Source organism: Saccoglossus kowalevskii, chromosome 1 (assembly GCF_978046115.1).
Source record: "Saccoglossus kowalevskii chromosome 1, keSacKowa6.1, whole genome shotgun sequence".
Lineage (NCBI taxonomy): Eukaryota > Metazoa > Hemichordata > Enteropneusta > Harrimaniidae > Saccoglossus > Saccoglossus kowalevskii.
In genome coordinates this window covers 30,265,869-30,285,533 of record NC_140641.1, presented here as the reverse complement: position 1 = coordinate 30,285,533, position 19,665 = coordinate 30,265,869, and the positions used below count along the sequence as shown (strand labels likewise).

The following is a 19,665-nucleotide window of genomic DNA, read 5'->3' as shown; positions in this document are numbered from 1 at the left end:
TTTTAGCCTCATGAACACTTCACCTATACAAGGATTCGCTAAACTGTTTTTATTTTATTGAAGTGCATGCTCTCTTATCATTGTCTTGGGTGTGCATGTATTGCACTTTTTTTTTAGACTACTTTCTATACCAAATACAATCACTTGATTCACAAATGAGATTTGTTTTTGATGACAAGTCTGTATTCTGCTATAAAACAAGACCTAGTGGGTGCGTGGGTGGGTGCGTGTGTTGCGTGGGTGGGTATGTGTGTTGAAATAGCTAATCATTAGCTTGACTAAAACATTTTTGAAAGCTCTTTTGCATTTGTTATGAGCGTTGCTTATTTTTGTCAATACAAATTATAATAACGACCATAAAAACATTATAACCCACTCGCTCATATGAAATGTTAAGTAACTGTGGCTATCAGTATGGTTTGTACTCAAAGCAAGTATTATCATCTGATTGGCTGATGATAACACTGTAACAAGGAGCTAGTAGATTACTGTCAGATTTGGAGGCAACATTGCTTATGACATAGCTGTATAGTCTGGTAATAATATTACTGGCTAGGTGTACAAATTAAATAATAACACATGATTGTGAGGGTAATATCACGATTTTTTGCCTGCCCAAAGGATGGTGGTCATAACCATAATATTGATGATGCCAGAGCCGAAGGCGAGGGCATCATCAATATTATGGTCATGACCAACAGCTCGAGGGCAGACAACAAATCGTGATATTGCCCAAATAACCATGTGTTATTTATTTTATCACATCGAACAGACATCCACCATGACAATCACATCTACCATACATCACTCACACCCGCTCTCCCACAAAATAACAACACTTATATTTGAAGTATGCAATATTTTATTTTATCTATTATAACAAGTTTCACATTACTCTCACGAACGTACCACACCTATTCACAAGCCACACAACTTTGTTTAGAGCGTTTTCGGTTAGCATTGGTGTGGAACGCGTAGAAATGCTTACAGCGTAGAACGCGCTGCAGAGACCCTGGCTGCGACGTTTCAGTGGCGGCTTTACCGTTCATTTTTGCTCCATATAAAAAATACCCTATACATCAAAACAGAGTATCTTACTTAATATCCATTCTGGCACGCTCACTGTCTATTTCGGATGGCTAAAGTTCCTTCAAAACACTGAAAGCAACCCAAAAAAAAACAGCGGCCAGAGCAGCACCAGTGCAGCGAACGACAATTTTGTTATGCGCAGTATCGTTGCGCAGTAGTTTCAGTGACGTCATCCATGTGATATACCCATGTAATATCCATTTTTATTCCATGTCATGTGACCGAGTCTCAACCAATCACAGCATGCGTAACAGCAGTGAGAAGTGATAAACATACTTACAGTCACAGTAAGAACATATTATTAAAGCGAGGGGTTGTCACCTGCGCGGGAATTGAGTCCCAAGCCATGATAACAACACACGCTAAGAACGCAAAGGTTTATGGATAGACGCTTGTTTGTAAACAATGACACACCATGGCCACCTGACTCCCCTGCTTTAAATTAAACCAGTATGGTCCTGTTTTTTTTCTCATTTACATATTATGCATATCATTACTCTGTATTCATTCATTGCTATCTAACTTTTCATTCACTGTGTGTTAGTTGATATCATAATCAATTTCTTTCCTCCAATCAGTTAATAATACCAAGATCTTACCACTTCTGAGGAATTTACTCAGGGGTGAGTTACATCAAACAAACATCTTCTTGTTCTTCCTAACTGTCATTAACAAGTCACAGAGGGCTGCTTACGAACATTATATGTGTGTGTTGCATTTCATGGTGGATTGTATATTATGTGTTTGTTTTTTTTGAAAGGTTATTGTCACCGTTCATGTTGCTTCTTTCATGTCGTTTGTTCCAGTATTCCCTTTATTTGTACTTGCATGGATTTTATCTTTATTGTATCACTGTTAAGGGACGACGTCAAAAGATCGATGTCGGATAAAAAACTTAATTCCTTTAGTTTTTTTCCAAACCCCCCTGCCCCCCACTGAAACTTAATTGATAAATATTGGTCATGGTGTCAGACTACATTCACCATTAAATACAAATTGATAATCGAACAGTAGTATTGCATAGACATTGGTTGTCGGGTGGGTGTAACAAGATTTTACAAATGCACCTCATTTGACGCACAGATTTACACTCGAACCAAACCATTTTTCTATTTTCCCCCCTTTTCGGTTATTTCTGTCCATGATTGGATAGAAAAAAACGAACTACAAATACTCCAAGATTTTTTTGACTTCATTAAAAAATAAAATCAGTCAAAACCCCCCACCCCCAAACTAAAGGAAATAAGTTTTTTATCTGACATCGATCTTTTGACGTCGTCCCTAACAATGTCATCTAGTGAAACAATATTAAAAATCAAAAATCAATTACCATGCAAAGTAGATATTTACCTACCTGTTAACAGTTTGGGGTATTTGGAATGCTCACAATTACCTAATTTGGGAGATCTACGAGTTTGCCCTCATAATCCTTTGAGTACTAAAGTGGACTCTATGAACCTTCCACAAAATAATTCCAATAATTGTCTGCTTTTTTCCCCACATGAAATTTGGCTAAAATTTGTGATCAAAAACCAGAAACAATATAACATTTTGTCTGTCCATTCGGTCCAAAATAAAATTGAATTCTATGAAATTTACAGAAAATGTGATAAATTGACCAGGTGCTGAAAGGGTTGAGTACTGTGAAATACTTTATTTTAGCTGGAATTAATTTTTGGGTGTTTTGTATGGAATTTATTTTTACTGATTTCTGATGAGTTGAATGCAAAATATAGAAAAATAGGTATATTCTCTTGATTTTATTACCACTGAATCATTCTTGCGCAAAAATTAATTCTAAGTGAAAATAAAGTATGTAACAGTAGTTTACAGTATGTTGTACCGGTATATAATGTGAAAGAAGGTGTTGTGCATGCAGAGACAATTGTGAAGTACAATGTTGGTTTACTATTATTATTTATTTACAAATGTTTATTACAATACTATATAAATTGACTATGTTTACTTTTCAGTTGGTTCCTGGTCTGGAAACTGAGAAGAGTCGACCTACTTCACTTGTGAATCGCTCATCAATGAATCTGTTCACTGCTATCAGTGGACAATCTAATGCCTAGTGTAGTATTACTATTATTTAAGAAAGTGATGCACAATGGTAGTTAATAAATGAAGCTATCTGTATAAATACTGGATATAGATTAGTATTATCTAATAACACATTCATTTTTAAATTAAATTGGCTTGTTGAAATTTGAAAATATGTCTGTACACTACAGCTGAAAGTTGTTAGCTGGCAGTCGCTCGATTGGTTACTCCTTGAACAGCGAAGTCATTTTTTTAAATACATTTTTATTTAGATATTTTATTGTAACATAGTATAGTTGTTTTCATTTCTTATTTTATATTAATTTTATGAAATTTTTGTATTTATGTTTTTGCTTTTGTTTACAGAATCCAGTTATGTGCACCACTAAGGTGACTTGTATAAAAATCTTAATATCGCTAAAATGACTGCCTATAATTGCAATATTCACTGAGTTTTAATAACGGTGCTATTTAAATTGTATAAAATTAGATGATATTTTACTATGTCTATGATATGTCTAATATTAATACCACTGCTTACAACTGGTGGGGTTAGGAGAGCTGGGAGGAGGACAGGTGTGACATGCTACATCCCCCCCCCCCCAACTCCATGATGTAAACAATAGTCTCCCAAAGTTTAACGTAGGATGTAACGGGCTTTTACTCAAATCTCTATCTGTCAACAAAATTTACTAGATTTAGCCCAGTATGTCGATGTCATCCTAGTGACTATGGCGATTACTGTTATCTTTGTATATTCTATGCAAAATGCAAGCTGCAGTTTTGTTTCCAAAATTTAACATGGAATAATTTTCTTCATATTTTTTCATAAATTTTGAATAGGACCTATGGGCAGTAGTGAATTATGTACAGTTTTATCCAAAATAAATAAAATAATTATAGAATAATACATTAAAATCAACAAAATGTTGCTCCATAATTTTGGCTAAAATAAATGTAGCAATTCAAAGGGTTATTAACGCTTATTTTTGCCGTGCAGCATGTGTTGCAACTTTTTGTGATGCCAAAATAATTCAAAGTAGCATAGATTTTGTTGAATAGCATTTAACTGAAGTGGCAGTTGGTTTGAGATGCTGCTTGACAGTGAACATGCAGTTCCCCCGAGCTGAATTGATGTAAAACATTATATGAATGTATCTTTTAAAGCTACCATAGATGGCGCTGTTTGTCATTAAAAACCTACCATAGATGGCACTTCAGCTCTGAAGAAAATTTTATTTTAGTCTTGTATTTGTTGTATTTCTGATGTATAAATATTAGAACCTTTAACTGCCTTAATACAAGGAAATTTTACAAAATTTACAGCTGAGTTAAAATTAAAATAAACTGATTAGTCTAATAGGTGCTGTTCTGAGCTTGGAGCAGTTTGTGAAATTTATCTGGTTTTTCAGCCAGAAAATATTGAAGCTATCCACTCGCATTACACTATGCAAATAAGGATGATTTTTAAACCTGTATTTGAAGTATTCTCCTATTGTAAAAACCTGTATTTGTAACATTGAGTGGTATATACTCACTAGAAATCTTTAATGTGTCCAGCACCTTGATGAAAATGAGAAATTTCTACAGACTGACATTCATGAGGGGTAGATGCTCATTCTTTAAAACTAACGTTTTTTTTTTTTTTATTTCCAAGTATTATAATTGCCAAACTGAATTCATACATTATATTTCTGTGACACATTATGCGACCATCTTTTCTCACAATACACTCTCTCTGAAGAGTTCTTAGATTTTATTACACTAGATAAAATGCAATTATTTGAAAAAAAAAAAAAAAAATTAAGTGTACAATCTGATTTTGGTTTATTTTTATTTTAATTTTTGTATTTTTAATTTCTGGTTGAAAAGATAATTTTAATACCTCATTTTATTTTACACTTTATTCTTTAAAACTGTATCAATCATTTTCCTGTATATTCTTATTAATGAACACAAATATCAAATATACCATTGTGATGTCACTGAAAGCACAAGAACTCCTGTAGAACAGTTATTATTTTAAAATCTTAGTTTATCGTGCTCCTACGACGATTGAAATTTAATCATACATTTGTACAAATAATTTCCGTGGTCAACTTGTGAATTTTAAAGTTTAATTATTCTTGTAAAATATTTTTAGTTTGTAATTAGAGTTTTGTCTTTGTTGCCAATTGATGTGTTTTTAGTTTCCATATGGTCTTTTAAAGTGTATGTACATATTTAAAGTCCCAAATAGATTTGATGTTTTATGAAGGCTGCTTCAGCTTTGTGCCAATAAATGATATTGAATTCCATGATTGTCACCTCTACATGGCATGTTGCCATGACATTTTGGATAGGGTGGGATTTACGCGTTTCCCTTTAGAAAAGATGTGTTTATTTTTGAATGAGAATATTACGCAGAAATGTACAAATAAAAGAAATGAAGTGCTTTCAATAAAATAATTGCAAAACTACACTTTTGAGTACTTTTACTTGTTTTTTAATACTAGTATATTTGAATGTAGCTCCACATATTGTTTTTACTGGATTTGAAATTATAGTATACATATATAATTGAAAATCTTGCAATATTTTTTGGATTGTTTGGTATAAGAACAAGCTATGCGTGGCACAGTCCTGTTATCAAATCCTAGTTAATAATTTTGTTTATGGTACAAGTACCTGGTACTTGTCCATATTGAGAGATATTGCTCTGGAACAGCACTAATTAAAATGGTACTGGTCGGCCATTTTGAATCAGGTCATCAAACCGTTACATCAGTATAATAATGAATATATAAAATTTGAACATCAGTCAAAGCATGAGATATGGCTCTAGAATTCATTGAAAAAAAATGGCCACCAGTCAGTCATTTTGAATCCGATCTGAAAAACGAAATGACGTCCATCAGGGGCGCAAAATGTCTAATGTATCAAGTTTGAACTAAATCCATCTGTAAACTGCCAAGAAATGCTTGATTTTGATGATTTTTCATTACTAAAATGGACGCCAATCTGTCATGTGTGAAGTTTGAATGTACATTGTACTCTGTCTAAGACGCAGGTTCGGACGTATGCACAGTCCCCATTTTCAGACTGTGTCCGAACAGGGACTAAAAAGTGAAATTCTATCATTTTTGTTAATGTAACAATAGCAGCTTTCCCCACAACTCAAATTGGAAACATGATTTTTGAGCATTGCCTTACTTTTAGTTCTCATTTCAGATGAAGTCAAAAATCAGAGACTTAATTTGGAAGCCATTTCTCAGACATGCATGCAAAAAGTCCTTGTATGATGACTTGTATATGGATGTAAATTTTGTTATTCCATCAAATATTGCTGACTTGCAGCCATTGAAATCGCACATATTGGGTTAGAGTTGCATGTTTCAAACACAAATTGCAGATTGGCAGTCATTTTGTTTTTATTTATGTCCAAGCCCATTTTTCACTAATATATTGCCTGGTTCAGTTGAAATTGTTGTTTTGTCTAAATTACAGCATAAATTTTGTTTCAAGGTTATGCAAACCGAGTTGCTTGATCTTAAATTGCTAAACATACTGTATATTGAGAGATGCATAAGCACTGAAAAATGTTTCATAGTCTGATTTTATTATAACTTTCTCGGCGATGGCTTGCAAGATTTTGTTCAAACTCAGTTCCACTTACTGGAATTTGGTTGCACATTACATTTTTTAAGATTCAACCAATTATGCTCACCATTACAGTACATTACCAGTAGCAACACAGCACAGCACTATACTGGCAAAGTACACTCATAATCTAGTGCTAGCTAGCAATGGACATTAAATACAGAACGATGACTGTGCATTCTGTGCGTTTAATATTAAACCAGTCCTCAGTTGTACTGTGTTACAGGAATATTTCACAAAAAACTCTGAGATGAATAGCATACATGTACCCACGGGTCTGAAACGAGGTTTAGTCTGCATGCGCGTGTCATGTCAGCAGTCAACAATCTTTGATAGGATGACAACATTACAGTATGTGAACATGCATGCCATGATGTACAGTTTGTGTATATAAGTGAATTGTTGAAAGCATGACTGCTACATATTACCTAGATTATCCCTCATACATACAATAAATGATCAGACAATCAACTGCTGTCTGTTGTAGTTGTAAAAAAAAAACACTATTTTGACATGTTCAGACCTTAGGAATGTGTTAGTGGAAGGAATAACCATTAATCATTACTGGAGGTTGATGCACCTCGCTTTGATTTGTAAAGTCTATTCAAGATGGCCGCCTCATTCCATCTATCAGGTCAAAGACCTTTTGCATAAAATAAAAAATGTTCACTATGCACAGGTCTAGAAGCTAACTTATCCTGAAACAATTTCCTTCGAGATTGTTGGAAATAATGTACCAGGCATTTCATAAATTATAAACATAGCTACAATAAGATAAGTAGCCCATCATAGGGGTGCAGATAGTAAAGCGATTGAATCAGTTATTTGCATTCAACATTTTTCTACCAATGGAACATACAAGAACAATGTGAACTGTTCTGTATTTTTTTTTTTTTTTTGTGTTTACAACATTTTTTTTATTGGGCTTCTTTAATGAAGTTACATAGCATGTAAAACTTATGAAACCTTAGTATTTTCTAAGTGTACATTATGTGATACAAGGAATCAAGGGGGACCACTTCTTGTAATGTGCCTCTTGTTTATTATTTTGTCTTGCAATTTGTCTTTCAATTTCAAAATATCTTTTCAGCAAATGCTTGAAATTTAGGTAGTTTGGCACTGTTTTTTTGAATTTTGAGAAATAGATATGTTTTCTAGCAAGTAGACTTATAAAGTTCACTTGCCAACTATATTCAGGATTCCCAAATATCAAACAAAGTTTATTTGGCACACTACTGAGCTGAAGTGCTTCCCCTAGATTTACAAAGATATCTTGCCATAGGGACACCACATACTTACATAACATAAAGAGGTGTTCAAGCGTTTCTGGGTGATAATTGCAAAAGGTACATTTTTCTTCTGGGAAGCGTTGTGGGTTAATTTTGTGCAGATGATAATTAGTGTACAGAATATTGTGTAACAGTTTGAATTGAAATTCTCTGGTTTTCGTGTCTGTTGTTAAGTTGATGACCATTTTATACATTTGGTTCCATTCTATTACATCAGTGAATCTATTTTCAATTATTGACTGACTTCTGGGTTTCATAAAAATTCTGTTGATTAGCTCTCCTTTTAAAGATTTTCTTGTTATATTTTCTAGGTGAATTTGTTTATTTTCAACTCTAATTTTTATTTCTTTACGTTCCAGATTACTTGCCAGTTTTAATTCTTCTGGGATAGTGTTACACAATCCAATCCATTTTAGTTTGTCAATCATTGTTAGACCTCTCCTCTGAAAATCAACCCAAGGTTTCATTCTTTTACCACTGTATAGATCAGATATGTATCTAATTCCTAGTTCATCAAACTTGCGGTAATATATTGATTTTCCCCCAATTTTGATTAATTTATTGTTCCATAAAATCTGATCTATTCCTCTATGCTCGTTTATTTCTTGCCATATGTTTAAACAATCCAAAATAAATTCCGTAAATTTCACTGGGAGCAGTCTGGCTGAGAAGTTGCATTTTAATAATATGTACCCTCCAATTTTATTAATTTTGTCTTGTACAAAGAATTCCCAGGGATGGTGTATTTCGTCATTTACTAAACGTTTTATCCAAAGAATCCTTTGAGTTTTCTTTGTGATGAATATATCTAACATTCCTATGCCCCCACTGCCCACCTCCCCTATCATAGTTTTTCTTGCTATTCGGTCTGTACCTTCCCATATAAAATTGTATATTAGTTTTTGAACTTGTTTCAAAACATTATTTTGCACGTATGTATTAGATAGAATATATGTAAATTGAGATAACCCAAATGTTTTGATTATTTGAATCTTCCCAAACAGGGAGAGTTTTCTACACTTCCATAGATTAAGGATTCTTTTCAGATTTCTTAGGGGTTTTTCTATATTTTTTCTCTTATTTCCACTCTATCGTATGAATAGTATACTCCTACAATCTTAATAGGCGAGGTGGGCCACTTTACCCCGAATTTCTCATCTTTTTTGTTTCTCCATTTTCCCAGCCAGACCGCTTCAGTTTTTTCTTTGTTTATTTTCAACCCAGAGCATGTCTGAAATGTTTTCATCTTGCATAATAGAACTTCCACAGATTTACAGTCAGAGAGACAGCATGTCATATCATCCGCAAATGCGGATTCCTTAACATGCTGCCCTGCCACTGAAATACCAATAATATTTTTGTCTTCCCTTATTGCAATAAGTAATGTTTCCAGTACCAATATAAATAAAGCTGGCGACAAAGGGTCCCCTTGTCTCACCCCTCTTTGGACTTCAAAATATCCCGTGCTATAACCATTACCGGTATTCATTATGCTGCTTTGAATGTTTGTGTACATTACTTTGACCCATCTACAGAAATTTTCCCCGAATCCAAATTTTTCTAAAACATGTAAAAGAAATTTCCAATTGACGGTGTCGAAGGCCTTTTCAAAGTCTATTGCCAACAAGATGCCAGGCAAACCCTGCTCCAGTGTATAGTTGTAAATTTCGTCTATCAGTCTTATATAATCTCCTGCAATTCTTCCCTTCACAAAAGCAACCTGAGATAAACCAATTATCTCCGGCAAGATTTGTTCAACTCTTTTTGCTAAACATTTTGATGCAAGTTTCATGTCCACGTTTAAAAGTGTGATTGGCCGCCAGTTTTTAAGTTGCTGTTGGTCTCTCCCTTGTTTTTCAATTAAAGTTATTATACCTTGACGTTGTGAGACTGAGAATTCCCCTTTATGGTACCCAGAATTTAGGGAATCAACAACCATTTTTCCCACTATGGGCCAAAAGGTCTTGTAGAACTCTGAAGTCAATCCATCATTTCCCGGGCTCTTATTTTTTGGAAGTGATTTCAACACATTGAATACCTCCCCAATGGATAGTAGTCCCTCACAAACATTTTTTGATTTTTCCTCCAGTTTGGGTATTTTGTCATTTAAAAATTCCTGCAGGTTTGGGTTCTCTTTAGTGATTGCCCTATAGAGATCTTCATAAAATGATTTTATTTCCAGAAGTACCTCTTTATGATTTTCTATAGTTCTATTGTTCTTTTTAAGTCGCGTTATAACCGATCTACTTTTTTTTGTTTTTAATAAACCCAGGAAGTATTTATTATTCTTTTCGCCTTTTTCATACCAGCTTGCTCTAGATCTAATTATTTGCCCTTCTGTGATGTAGTTGTATTCTTTTTCTAGTTCATGTCTGGCTTCCTCTAAATTATTTAAATTATTTTCAGTTGGGGTGTTGCAACATAATTTTTCCAGGAGTATAATTTCCTTTTCACATTCTTTAATTTTATCTTTACGGCTTTTGGCCTTTTTTTTACAGTATTTTATAGAGAATTCTCTTGCTTTATATTTTATGTAGTCCCAAATAAGTCCCTTATCCTTGTTTTCTACTTCCATTTTCCACACTGAAATTTTTTCTGTTAAACTTTTTACGAAGACTTCGTCATTTACAAGGCTAGCATTGAATTTCCAGTGTGATGGACCTCGATTTAATTCGGCTAAGTTAAGTATAAGTTGAACTGCAGAATGGTCTGATTGCACTCCTGGAATAATAACTGTTCTGTATTTTTATCAACACAAATTGACAAAGTGAATTTGTATTTTCATTAAAGTCTGCCAAAATGACATGCATATTACAACAAAATGATTAAAAGGATTGATATTTTAATAATACACATGTTTTGGTTATCCACCCTGATTTCACAAACTACGGTATGTGTATTTTGTACTGCACTCCATTATGAAATTGGAATAGGAGTTGAATGCTGACTTGATAGCCACCCAGACATCTTTTATTAATCAAAAGAAAAACAAATTAATAAAACAAGAATACAATTTATTGACATACATGATAAAGGAATACACTAGACAAAAATAATAGTTTACAAGTGTTAATCTCTCTCATACAATATGCTCCCCCTTTCCCTTGTTTATTTAACATCCAGGAACTGCATCTTAGTGACTGAACAAGATTATCGCACATTCAGAAGACCCAATTAAGAATATCGAAATCAAGTGATTTTATTCTCGCTCAATCGGGTTGCTAAGCTTGATTTGCACAAATCAAGTTTGGCCAAAGTTAAAACATGAATGATAAAGATAAAAAAAATATGAAGCTATTTGATGTACTTTTCCATGAACTTTTTGTGAAAGTCTGATCTGAGTGTATCATTGATGAATTTACCATCTTTTTTGTCATCTTCACCTCTGGCGCAGTTTTTAAATACAACATCGTCATCCCACCTGCAAAAAACACCATGCCGGTAAATTAATTAATATCAACTCGACAGAGTTGTGTTTGAGAAAAAGCATCAGTCTGCAGACTGTGTCAAGTCAGGGGCTAAACAAGCCCATGAGAACCTCAAGCATAGTTTCCCCCATATCGCATTTGTTAGCGAATTAATCTTGGCCAGAGGATTTGACAACCACATTGATAGTTTGGCACAATCCCACAGTCTGTTTGCGATGTTAAACATCTAGATTGGTCCACTGCAACAATATACAACCAACCCCTATATTATAAGTGATCAACAATACATTTGAATTGAATTCCATTTTAGAGGTTGAAGTACGGACCACAATGAAGCAAGGGCTTTCTTTGTTAAATTAGAAATAGCACACATGGCGACAAAATTACTGTAAAACATGTCTTTTTCGTGAGCATGTCTTTTTTAGCAAGAGAACTAATTCGCTAATTTAAGATGTCACTAATGACTTCATTATAAATTCAAAATGGCAGCCAAACAACGTCTTTTTCTCCACACACACTTTGTAAACAACACAGAAAACATAATAATCTGGAGCACTTCCTTATTACACTTTGACAGTTTTCTTTGTTTTTATGGAGGTGATAACTGCGTATTTGTTTTGGCAGATGACAGACAAGTATTTTGAAAACAGAAAAATCAACAAAAGACAAGAGAGATTTGCTAAATCAACATTACGCTATTACGTCATTTTACCATAATTCGCTAAAATAGTATGTCGCTTTTTCATCATATTTTACAGTACTTTGTTAAAGTAGCAACTTACCTCTTCTTGACTTTAAAATCAATTTTTTGTTGACCCTGCAATAAAGGATTACCACTCAAAATGTTTTCTGTTCTAATTCGTTCTTCTTCAAGCTTTTGTTCTGTTTCCTGTAAGGAAAGTAATTGTTACTTAAAAGTCATTTTCTTACAATAATTTTGTGGACCGGACATTTCAAGTCCTGGATGTATTGAATTGAACATTCATTTCAACCCTTCTTTTGTCTGCGGCTGAAACACTAGAAATTGTCAACATAGGCTTATGTTAATGACAGAGGTGTGGTCTATGGTCAAAATAAGTCATGATTTAATGACAGCATACATTAAATGTAATTTTTAGTTTATGTGCACTTCTGTTACAGTGATGGCACATCAAATTTACATCGACTTCAGTGTTCTCCCCTAGAATTTAAATCAGTGTGGTGGACTCATTTGCATATTATTTGCATATAATTTACATAATAATAGAGGTTGACCAAAACACATTTACACCCACACAACAGACAACATATATTTTCAAAAAGTGGCACATATTTATTTGCTTCATACAGTGTTATTAAACACTATTCTTTTGGGCACTTTTGTAATATTAATGAGCTCAGTCACAGTGCAAAAAATTACGTTTCACAATTTAGAAGAGTTTGAATTTAAAAATGAAACATTCTCGAATCGTAATGCAAATGCTGCAGACTATTAAAAACAAACAAATAAATTGTAAAAAATTAAATGAAACGCATTTGAAACGTTTCAGCCAGGAATATGTTCACAACTTTCATGATCTTATTTACTACAAAAAATTGCTGTTCATTATTCATACCATCAGCGTTTACATTTACAGTAATGAACGAACAAATAAAACTCGGTTCCAAACGATCATCAAAGTCACGACACGATGTTATACACCAGTTATACCAATAATTCTTCTTACTCAGTCATGCCATGCAAAAAATGTTACTTCTTTTTTTTATATGAAATAAACGTAAAATTTGACTTAGTTTTATCAGGAGCGATTATTTTCGATCACTCGAACGCTTCAGTGAAAAACACATACCGCCATGATTGTGACGCATTAGTTAACCGACATGTGTCCTTTGACCTGATGGGTCAAAAACACCATTAATTAATCAGAATACCAGATGATAATGCCGGTAGGACCTGAAGTTTTACAAATGGTAGTGATCAGAAAAATTACATTGCGGAAGTAAAGCGATGTCGTGGCACGATGTGTTGGTATGGATTTCAGATGAAAACTGCATGATGGTTTTCAAAAGAGGTGATTAGCATTGAGGTAAAGGTAAAAGAAGTCTTGAAAGAAGAGTTTTTACATGATTCGCGATGATAACAGTTCAAATGTATTTTACCCAATAACGCAATTGACACGTTTTTTCTTGAGTAGCGTAAACTGATCGTGAATTCCGCTTTGCCCATGTTATATCGGGGTGGAATTGATTTTGAAAGAATTTTAGCTTTCAATCTAAAGACTGCGTCAATCGTCAAAGTATTCACTTACGAACAAAGGGGTGCTAATTTTACAAAATTGACTTGTATTGTTTATAAGCCGCTACCACACCGTGCGACTATGTCTATTGTTTACAAATTATAATCCATGACTGGCAGGATGCGTGTCGGTCGATACATAATTATAATAACAATCGGACAATAGTCCTGGTTCAGAAGCTAAGCTGCTGGTTGGGGACAGCATTGTATTGTATAACTGATATATCAAACTCACCCGTCTTGCTTGTTCACTTGCTCTTTCTTTTTTGATCTTGTTCAATTCAGCTAACAATTCTGCTGTGTCATCATCATCATCATCACTATCTGACAGGTCATCATCCTGCGAAATACACAACAAAATCAGTGATTCAGTTCGCCATACAATGCAAAAAAATCATTATCTTCCGGGGTTACACACAACAACAAATGATAAATGGTTATGACTACATATTATCATCTATGATATTATCTGCAACCTATTGCTGAAGACTACCTACACCTCACTTACATCATCATCTTCAATAGGATCATCGGCATCTAGATTTGCAGCAGGTATTTGTTCAATGCGAGGACGTTTCGAACCCGCTGATGATTCTGAAATTTAAAAAATACAAAGTTGTAGATAACATTGTAAAAAGTTGCCTGATGTAGTTCTACTTGAGTAAATGTGCCACCAAATAGTTGTCAGCTTTATACTTTCTTAATATGAAAATATCTACCAAGTGATTTGATTCTTACCTCCCCTGCCTCGATCACCTCGCTTTTCTCTTGCTGCAGTTCTTTCCCTTTCATCAAGATCTTTACGGAAGTCACGGTCACGCAAATCATCAGCAGTGTTCTGTCCTGCTTGTCTGTAAACAATAACAATTGTGGAGTAAAATTTATACCAGGAGTTGTTGATCTTATTTGGTTATGAAACATTGAAAAAAAACTCAAATATTCAGGAAATACAAGCACCTAATTACACAAAGAACATAGAACAATTTCCCAGGGTTTTTAAAAACCAAAATCGTCATCCAATTCAGGAGCCAATAAGCAACGGCCTTACAGTTAGATGAAGATTTTGGTTTCAAAAACCTTGTTTCTATGTTCTTTCCATAATTAGGTGTTCGTCACAATCGTGTTTGTTTGTAATTTTGTTACCCCAACAGATGGTTTGGCTGTGAAAGTTTGGTATTTTTCCCCTGATGTGAAGGAGGCTGAAAAACACGTTTCTCAACTTTCAAATTGATCACATCTATTTTATTTATTTATTTATTTATTTATTTATTTAACACTTTATTTAAAGAGGGTAGGCCAATATACAATAAAGTAATTTTCATTGGGCCCTCTGTAGGGACAAAAAACACAATATACATATTATAGGCTTGAGCCATTTACAACAAATTTTTCACTCAGATAAATTTTGTAGGTTTTCTTAAAAATGCCTAAAGAGGCCGAATTTCTGATATGGAATGGCAAGTTATTCCATAGGGTTACCCCTCTATACTGAAACGTCCTCTGACCCATGGATGTTTTCCATTTAGTAATGCATAAATTATTTTTAAGAGAGGAACGTGTACTGTACTTGTGGGTTTGGGAGATAGGACTGAACATTTCACTTATATATAAAGGCGCCAAGCCATTGGTTGCCATATACATTACAATACCTAGAAAATATGAAATTCTGTAATCCATAGGCAAGATACTATGTTTTTTGAACAGTTCAAACGACGATTGGCTAAAGTTGTCAGAGGAAATCACACAAACTGCCCTTTTCTGAAGCTTATACACCCGACATAAATTTGATTGACTTGTATTTCCCCATACTATACAGCAATAGTCCAATAACGACTGAATAAATGAAAAATACAATATTCTTCTGACGGAAATAGGTAAGAAGCTGCGAACTCTCATAAGAACACCAATTCTTTGGCTAAGCTTTTTACAAAGCATATCAACATGATGATCCCATGATAGAGTTTTATCTAAAACCACCCCGAGCGACTTTTCGAAACTGACTGTTTTAATTATTTCACCATTGAAGTTAACCAGAAAATCTTCGCCATTATTATTCAGCCTTTGACGGGATCCAACAAGCATAGATTTTGATTTAGATGTGTTGATTGACATGTAATTGCAATTAACCCAACGCAAAATTGGCCAAACATCATCATTAATGCGCTTTGTGACTACATTGATACTTGGTCCAGACGATAACAGAGTTTGATCGTCCGCATACATATCAATGGAACTGTTTTCAAGAAATAATGGTAGGTCATTAATAAATAGAAGAAATAATAATGGTCCTAAAATCGAACCCTGTGGTACGCCATGTCGAATATTGACAGCATCCGACTGTTTACCCATCAAATACACGACTTGCTTTCTGTCAGTTAAATAAGAATTAAACCAAACAAGGGAGATTGGAGAAATGCCATAAATTGAGAGCTTATTTAATAATACGTGTTTATCTACCATATCAAACGCCTTGCTTAAATCAAGGAAAAGCAAACCACACAATAAGCCATCATCCATGTTGCTAAGTAATGCATCGCATAGCTTAATCATAGCTGTATGGCAAGAATGTGATTTCCGAAAACCTGACTGCGATTTAGAAATTAAATCATTACTGTTCAAATAATGGTATAAGTGATCATGCACGTGTTTTTCAAAGATTTTTGAGATTATTGGGAGAAGCGAAATTGGACGAAAATTACACAAGTCCTGGGATCCGCCCTTGTGTAATGGAATAACTTTGGCATGCTTAAACATGTCTGGAAAAATACCTGATGAAATGCTAAGGTTGAATAAATAAACAATACTTTCACAAATGAATGGAGCAGAAATACGCAAAAGTTTAGATGATGTATTGTCAAGGCCAGCTGACTTAGAACTAGATAGAGAAAACAATTGGTTCTTCACGAACTGGCATGTGACCGGCGGAATAACAAATTGTCGAGTATTGGTCAATTTGGGTTCAATAACTTTCCGTAAATTCGTAAAATATGAATCACCCACTGAAACATTGGGTCGTATTATCACGTGTACGTAAGCCAGCTGACTGTGGTAAAAGTCTTGCGATATTTTAACTTAAATCTGTTCACAACTAGAAGATTGTTTTTGAGATTTAACATAAATAAAGCACTGCAGTAAATATCAATCGGGAAAATATCTCCCCATTTGTAGAGGATCTCGGCTTTGTGAATGTTTAAAAATACCCGGATGTCATTCCCAACCTCTGTACCTACCTGTATTTAAGTTTTGTGTGTGATGGTAAATCTCGGCTGGAATATTGCTTTGATAACGCACTAAGATCACCTTCCCCTTTACCTCTTCCACCCCTAGCGGGTTCAAATGTTGGTCTTGCCGCTGTAGTCATCGCGATCAACGCTGATCAGTCGCAATCCGTTGTGTACAATAGTCTCTGTTGCGATGTTGGCTTCTCTCAGTCAAATGTTAGCGTCAAAATGCAACAATAATGACGACTAACAAAAATAAAATGGTATTACTTGCGATATAAGATGTTGTTGTGCAAGTGGATCACCGTTAAAGACAGCTATAACTATCAAACGCTTGAATTTCGCCCAATACGAAACGGAAGGAAATTCTTCACAACTTTTCAGGACGCCGCCATTTTGTTTAGTTGTATTGGTCGAGTGAGGGCGCACATGTTATACCACCAGTGCCGCTCTGTTCGAATCCTCTGATCGGAGGTGTCATGCTCTGATAGATTTTAGCGAGATGTTTCAACCAATTTCAATAAAATTGATAACAATACACAACGTAACGATCTAAAATTATTTTAGGATGCGGATCCAATATTAAACAATTCTAAAATAGCGTCGCTGACAAAGTTCCCTTCTAACTACTACTGACTCCCGTACTGAGTACATACATACGTTGGGAGTTAATTAAAAGGTCCATATTTACAGAACTTGTGAAGTACACTTTCGAGATTTTTAGCATTATTTAACCAACTAATTTCACCAATTTTAATGTACGGGGCAGAAATCTGGGCTTGTGATGTATTAAAAGATGACAATAATAAATATTGGTTCAGGCTAAATACCCTACCTGATAACCATATACTCTCGATGAAGTAGTTAAGAATAATTCTAGTTGGATAAAACATATTGAAAATATAATGGGCCACAATGACTTTGAAACAATAAAATTAAACCATAAAGTAAATAACATTGATCAAATCTCAAATGTTGTTAAAATAAAACTCACAAAAGATTATGAAAAATTATGGAAAGAAAGCTTAAATTCTCCTCACAGTAAAAATGGTAAAGATGGCAATAAAATGAGAACATATAAATTGTTTAAATCGTTTTTGAAAATAGAAACTTACCTGATCAAAATAACAAACTTCAGCCTTCGGAGAATTGTGAGTAAATTTAGGCTTAGTGATCATAATTTAGAAATTGAAAGAGGCAGACAACAACGACCAAAAATTCCTGCGGATGAGCGATTTTGTAAAAAATGTCATACAAATTCAGTTGAGGACGAACAACATTTTATCCTAGATTGTGAATTTCTCAATAAAGAAAGAGGGGAGCTGTTTCAAGAAATAGGAATTAAAAATAAACTAAATAAAACAGACAATTTCATTAAAATAATGACGTGCTTCATATCCCTGGCAAAGTTTCTAAATAAGGCAAAACAGAAATCATGTATATGATAGCTATCACTTCTACATTGGGAAAATCCTGTAACTATCCTTAATTTGTTTTTCCTATTAAGCTTTTAACATCTTTTATTTTTAATTTTATCTTATAGTTTGTATTTTATTTACCATACTGCACCCTCTGATGGCATAGTAGTGTAATAAAGTTATTATTATTATTATTATTATTAAAAATTAATTTGGCTCAAATTAAATACTGCCATAGACTATATAGTCTGCCAGATAATCACATTTTAAAATTAGCCCTGGATGAAATGATAAAAATTAATTCAAACTGGGTAAGGACTATTAATGCTACACTGGGACATGATCTAATTAAAATAAAAAATGATCACAATATGGAAAATTGGAATCAAATACTAAAAAAAGTAAAACTCAGACTATCTGAGTTTTATATTCAAAGATGGAGAGAAAAACTAAATTTCAGTGAAACCAATGAAAATAGGGGAACAAAACTGAGAACATACAAACTATTCAAAGTAAGCTATAATATGGAAAATTATTTGCAAAACATTTCAAATTTCAGCCTCAGGAAAATGCTTTCAAAATTCCGTCTGAGTGACCACAGCTTAGAAATAGAATTAGGTAGAAGAACAAAGCCCAAAATAGAATTAGAAAATAGACACTGTAATAAATGTAACACTAAAGCATTAGGAGATGAAAAACATTTCCTGCTATTTTGTACTGGCTATATAGAACAAAGAAAAAAACTGTTTGATGAGTGTTCAATAAATATTTACACAATGGATGTGAATTCCATATTTAAAAAGACTATGGAGAATAATATAGCTTTAGCAAAATACTTAAAGAGCACAATTTTTAAAACCACAGAAAGTAATTAATTTATTTCTTTTATTTTATTTTACTAACATTTTATTTTTTATCTCTTATGTATTGTATGTATTTATGTTCCTTACCATACAAAAACCCGCTGAAGGTTTTTTAGTAGTGAAATAAAGTTATTATTATTATTAATAAAGTTATTATTATTAAAACCCTATATTAGTATGCCCGCCCATAAGTGAAAATGTTGCCTTCGAAAATGCTCGCAAGCGTTTCTGAGGGTACTTGAACGAAATTTGACAGAAGTTTTATATCTGCGAACAAGGATTTATGTGCCTGGTCGGCTAAATGTATTTGTGTTTTGCCAGTGTACCGTCACGCGCGGATTTACGATTAGGCGCGCCCCCCCCCCCCTTCTTCAGCCCGCAAAAAAAAAAAAAAAAAAAA

General features: G+C 33.8%; 2 protein-coding genes across 2 annotated transcripts in view; one reads left to right on the top strand and one right to left on the bottom strand.

The window, feature by feature from the left end:
* Positions 1–5,591, top strand: part of LOC100376340 (dedicator of cytokinesis protein 9-like) — a 118,680-nt gene extending 113,089 nt beyond the window's left edge. Inside the window, exon 50 of the mRNA XM_085500692.1 lies at positions 3,063–5,591. Coding sequence (XP_085356818.1) covers positions 3,063–3,164 — 102 coding nt within the window. The 3' untranslated portion in view covers positions 3,165–5,591. The remainder of the gene's footprint in view (positions 1–3,062) is intronic.
* A 5,462-nt stretch (positions 5,592–11,053) lies between these two features.
* Positions 11,054–17,381, bottom strand: LOC102806467 (spliceosome-associated protein CWC15 homolog). The gene is made up of 6 exons (XM_085500688.1): positions 16,994–17,381; positions 14,502–14,614; positions 14,272–14,357; positions 13,999–14,103; positions 12,271–12,377; positions 11,054–11,481 (listed from the first exon to the last, which is right to left on the bottom strand). Exons 1-6 carry the CDS (start codon positions 17,122–17,124, stop codon positions 11,355–11,357), a joined length of 669 nt encoding a protein of 222 aa, XP_085356814.1. The 5' UTR covers positions 17,125–17,381; the 3' UTR covers positions 11,054–11,354.
* Between the last annotated feature and the right edge of the window lie 2,284 nt (positions 17,382–19,665).

Bases quoted from the DNA above. Each gene is read 5' to 3' on its own strand.
- LOC102806467 (XM_085500688.1), bottom strand. From the start codon at position 17,124: ATGACTACAGCGGCAAGACCAACATTTGAACCCGCTAGGGGTGGAAGA. The intron at 14,358-14,501 runs GTAAGAATCAAA...TTTAAATTTCAG, and splicing joins AGGTGATCGAGGCAGGGGAG to AATCATCAGCGGGTTCGAAA. The intron at 14,104-14,271 runs GTAAGTGAGGTG...TGTATTTCGCAG, and splicing joins ATCCTATTGAAGATGATGAT to GATGATGACCTGTCAGATAG.